Raw genomic sequence first — 3,143 nt, forward strand, 5'->3', positions numbered from 1 at the left:
TTTTAAGAAAACTACAAATATTTTTACTGGAAAAGGTTTACTGACATCAAAACGTTTTTACATTACTTAAAACCTGTTATGATAATTATCTGAAATCATATATTCATTTAAAATAAGAAATATGTGTTCCAGAAATGTATCAGGTGACTAATGATCAACAACAAGGAAATTCTGTCTAAAAATATTTTCCTTCCAGAAACAAGCATGAAAGAATCTCAAAAAACAAACAAACAAAAACAAAAGAGGCTGGACCAGCAAGAGCATATAAATGATGGTTTGGTTAGCTGTCTTCTTCAAGGAACATCCACTCAGGCTTAAGGTAACGACATCAATTAACAATACTCTACATCATGAATAAATACTCTTAAATATTTTCATTTATCTATTAGTTTATTCTTTTTTTGTGGATACGGTAAAAATTGTGTTGCTTGTTTTTTATAATTTATTATGTCTTAAACTATTGTCATCTGCATATTGCTAAAACATTCTTAAAGAATTCACTGTTTAATAACTCAACACTTGTGTTTGGTTTGATCTACATTCTCAGAGAGCAGTGAACAACTAAGCATTCCAAAATGATGCATTATTTTGTGGTATTCTCTTGCCTTTATGCCATGAGCATGACCATGCGTGAGTATCACTCAAGTTTTTTTAAAGTCAGAATTTCAATACATAAATCTAATTGAATATGCATCAAGTGTTAGGCATTAGAGGACATTTTAAAAGTAGAATAGCAATAAATTGCCAGGGTTTGACCTGTGTGTAACTAAAAAAGCCAAAATAAAGGTCCAATAAAAAAGGGTTTTAGTCATAATTGAAAAAACACATATTGATTTTAGAGACCAATAGCTGTTAATTACCTTTCCAGCTTTACCTGATTATTACTCGTACTCACCTGCTGTCGGGGACGGTACTGGAACTGAATTTACCACTTCACAAGAGGGTCGCATCACTGGAATCAGAGTTTATGAATATCCCTACGCTGGATACTACAACAGCTACCTCAATGGGTAAGTTTCCCCAAGCACTGCTAGATATTTACACATTTAGGCAACATTTTATCAATTCCAAAAAAACCTGATCTGTCATAATTGTGTTAAAAATGTTACCTGCACGTAAATCCATGTTGCAACAAATGATACACTTCATATACAATCTGTTTTCTGTTAATTGTTTACTCTGTATTGTTTTGTGTTAGTTATATGGTATTTTGCTGTGAATTATTTTAACAATAATGGCACATTCCCTATCTGTTTAGGCTCCAGTTGCAGTATGATGGTAACTGGACAGAACTGGTTGGCACGAATGGTTATGGCAATGAAAAGACGATGACACTCTTCGACAACGAATATTTCGTTCAGGTCTCTGGAAAGTATTACTCTGGTTACATCACTGAGCTTATGTTTGTCACCAATGAGGGTCGCTCTTTCAAAGTGGGGCAGCCTAGTGGAATTTCATTTAACCTCTACCCGACCCATAATGGAAGTGCACTTCGCTTCCTCAGTGGTCGACAGACCGGATTTGCCCTTACCTCCATTGGGGCTCACTGGGCTGTGTTGTACAACCCTTCCACTACATCATAAAGTCAGAAATATCTCACTGGCTAAGAATTATGTGTTTATGTGAGGAAAATGCCAGTTAAAAAGTAACTTTCTAAGTAAAAATGAATGCACTAATTACTAAATTCAACACTAAGGAGACTGGTGTAAACTTATTTTATTCTTAATCATGCTTTAAGTGCTTCTTTACACAACATTTCCTGAAGGCTCTCAATGATTCTAGTACAAATTTGATATGTTTTATTTAACATTTATGAGATTTAAATATTAACCAATATTAACCTAAATTAACTTTTTTATTTTATTTTATGAATGGCATCACTATGAAAGTTAAAGTAGGAGTAGAAAGAAGTGCATTCTAAAATGCTGGGTGTCACCCTAAAAACTAATGTGACCCAAAACTGCAGTGTGAATGATTTTCAAAGTTGGACAAACTCAAAATCAGATTAAAAATCAATTCTGGATATGGGAGTTTAATAAATTTGATTTTACTAACTATTAAAGTTGATTTTTATTAAAACGTATTAAAGCTCATGATATTTTTTTTCCCATTGTATGAAGATCACAATAAAATGTACTTATTAAAATGTTTACCATGCCTTTATCATTTATTTTCTACTTTCATATGCCTAAGACTTTATCGTTTACCTATGACTCAGACTTTCAATCAAACTTTACAAATTCATGTAAAAATTATTGTTGTCAAAATTAATGCGTTAATAAATGCGATACGTTTTTTTCAGTTCAACACAATTAACGCAGCATCCGTTTTTGTTCTGTAATGCAGTCTAAATCATAATCATAAACTGTTCGTTTTCTCCAAAGCTGCTGTATAGATAAATTACCTAAATTAATCACTTTTTGCAACAGAAATGAAACAACACTGAACTTACTTAAGATGGACCATGAAACAATTTTCTTTGTACAGCCTTTGTTGTACAGCCAAAACAGACTTTGTTGCATTATTTTCCTGTTATCAATGTAAAGCTGCTTTAAAGCAATATTTATTGTAAAAATGCTATATAAATAAAGGTGACTTGACTTAAATGAACAGAGTTGTGTGAGAAAATAGGATGCAGATCCGCATCATGTGCGGCAGGTCTTAAAGTGACAGCAGCCTAATAAACCCTCTACAGTCTGCCATTAATGTTAATAAAAAAATAAATAAAATAAAAAAACCCTCAATGCTCTTAATTGAATAACTTTTGTGGCTTGTATCTATACTAAAAATGTATCTATATTTTAATCTACATTATGCAATGAAGACTTAAGTGATAACTGCTTTGATTCTGGCTATTACCTGTAAGATCAAAATTTTAAAATATAGCCAACTGTCTTTCTACATTGTTTCTACATTAATTTGGAGATTAAATGGAAATTATTACACAATAAAAATATATTAAACACTTTAATGTTAGGTGTGATTAATCACAATTAATTACAGAAAGTGATTAATTAGTTAATTTTTTTAATTGATTGACAGCACTAATAAAAATATAAATATGAATGTTACATATTTAATACTATGATAATCTAAACCAGGTATGAACTAAACATTAATCTTTATTTATTGTGTGAAAACGT

General features: G+C 31.3%; 1 protein-coding gene across 2 annotated transcripts; it reads left to right on the top strand.

The window, feature by feature from the left end:
• Nucleotides 1–262: 262 nt before the first annotated feature.
• Nucleotides 263–2,710, top strand: LOC311067833 (zymogen granule membrane protein 16-like). Of its 2 annotated transcripts, XM_084089979.1 has the most exons (4): nucleotides 263–319; nucleotides 548–630; nucleotides 869–1,010; nucleotides 1,259–2,710. In XM_084089979.1, exons 2-4 carry the CDS (start codon nucleotides 576–578, stop codon nucleotides 1,581–1,583), a joined length of 522 nt encoding a protein of 173 aa, XP_083946105.1. In that variant the 5' UTR covers nucleotides 263–319; nucleotides 548–575; the 3' UTR covers nucleotides 1,584–2,710. The 2 variants fall into 2 exon arrangements, with proteins under 2 accessions (XP_083946105.1, XP_083946104.1); XM_084089978.1 differs by lacking the exon at nucleotides 263–319 and having other exon boundaries at nucleotides 540–630.
• Nucleotides 2,711–3,143: the final 433 nt, after the last annotated feature.

The sequence above is a fragment of the Abramis brama genome, assembly GCF_963993115.1.
Source record: "Abramis brama genome assembly, chromosome: 17".
Taxonomy (NCBI): domain Eukaryota; kingdom Metazoa; phylum Chordata; class Actinopteri; order Cypriniformes; family Leuciscidae; genus Abramis; species Abramis brama.

Excerpts from the sequence above, each read along its gene's own strand:
- LOC311067833 (XM_084089979.1), top strand. The coding sequence starts at position 576 with ATGATGCATTATTTTGTGGTATTCTCTTGCCTTTATGCCATGAGCATG. Across the intron at positions 631-868 it reads TGCCATGAGCATGACCATGC|CTTTACCTGATTATTACTCG; the intron begins GTGAGTATCACT and ends TTACCTTTCCAG. Across the intron at positions 1,011-1,258 it reads TACAACAGCTACCTCAATGG|GCTCCAGTTGCAGTATGATG; the intron begins GTAAGTTTCCCC and ends CTATCTGTTTAG.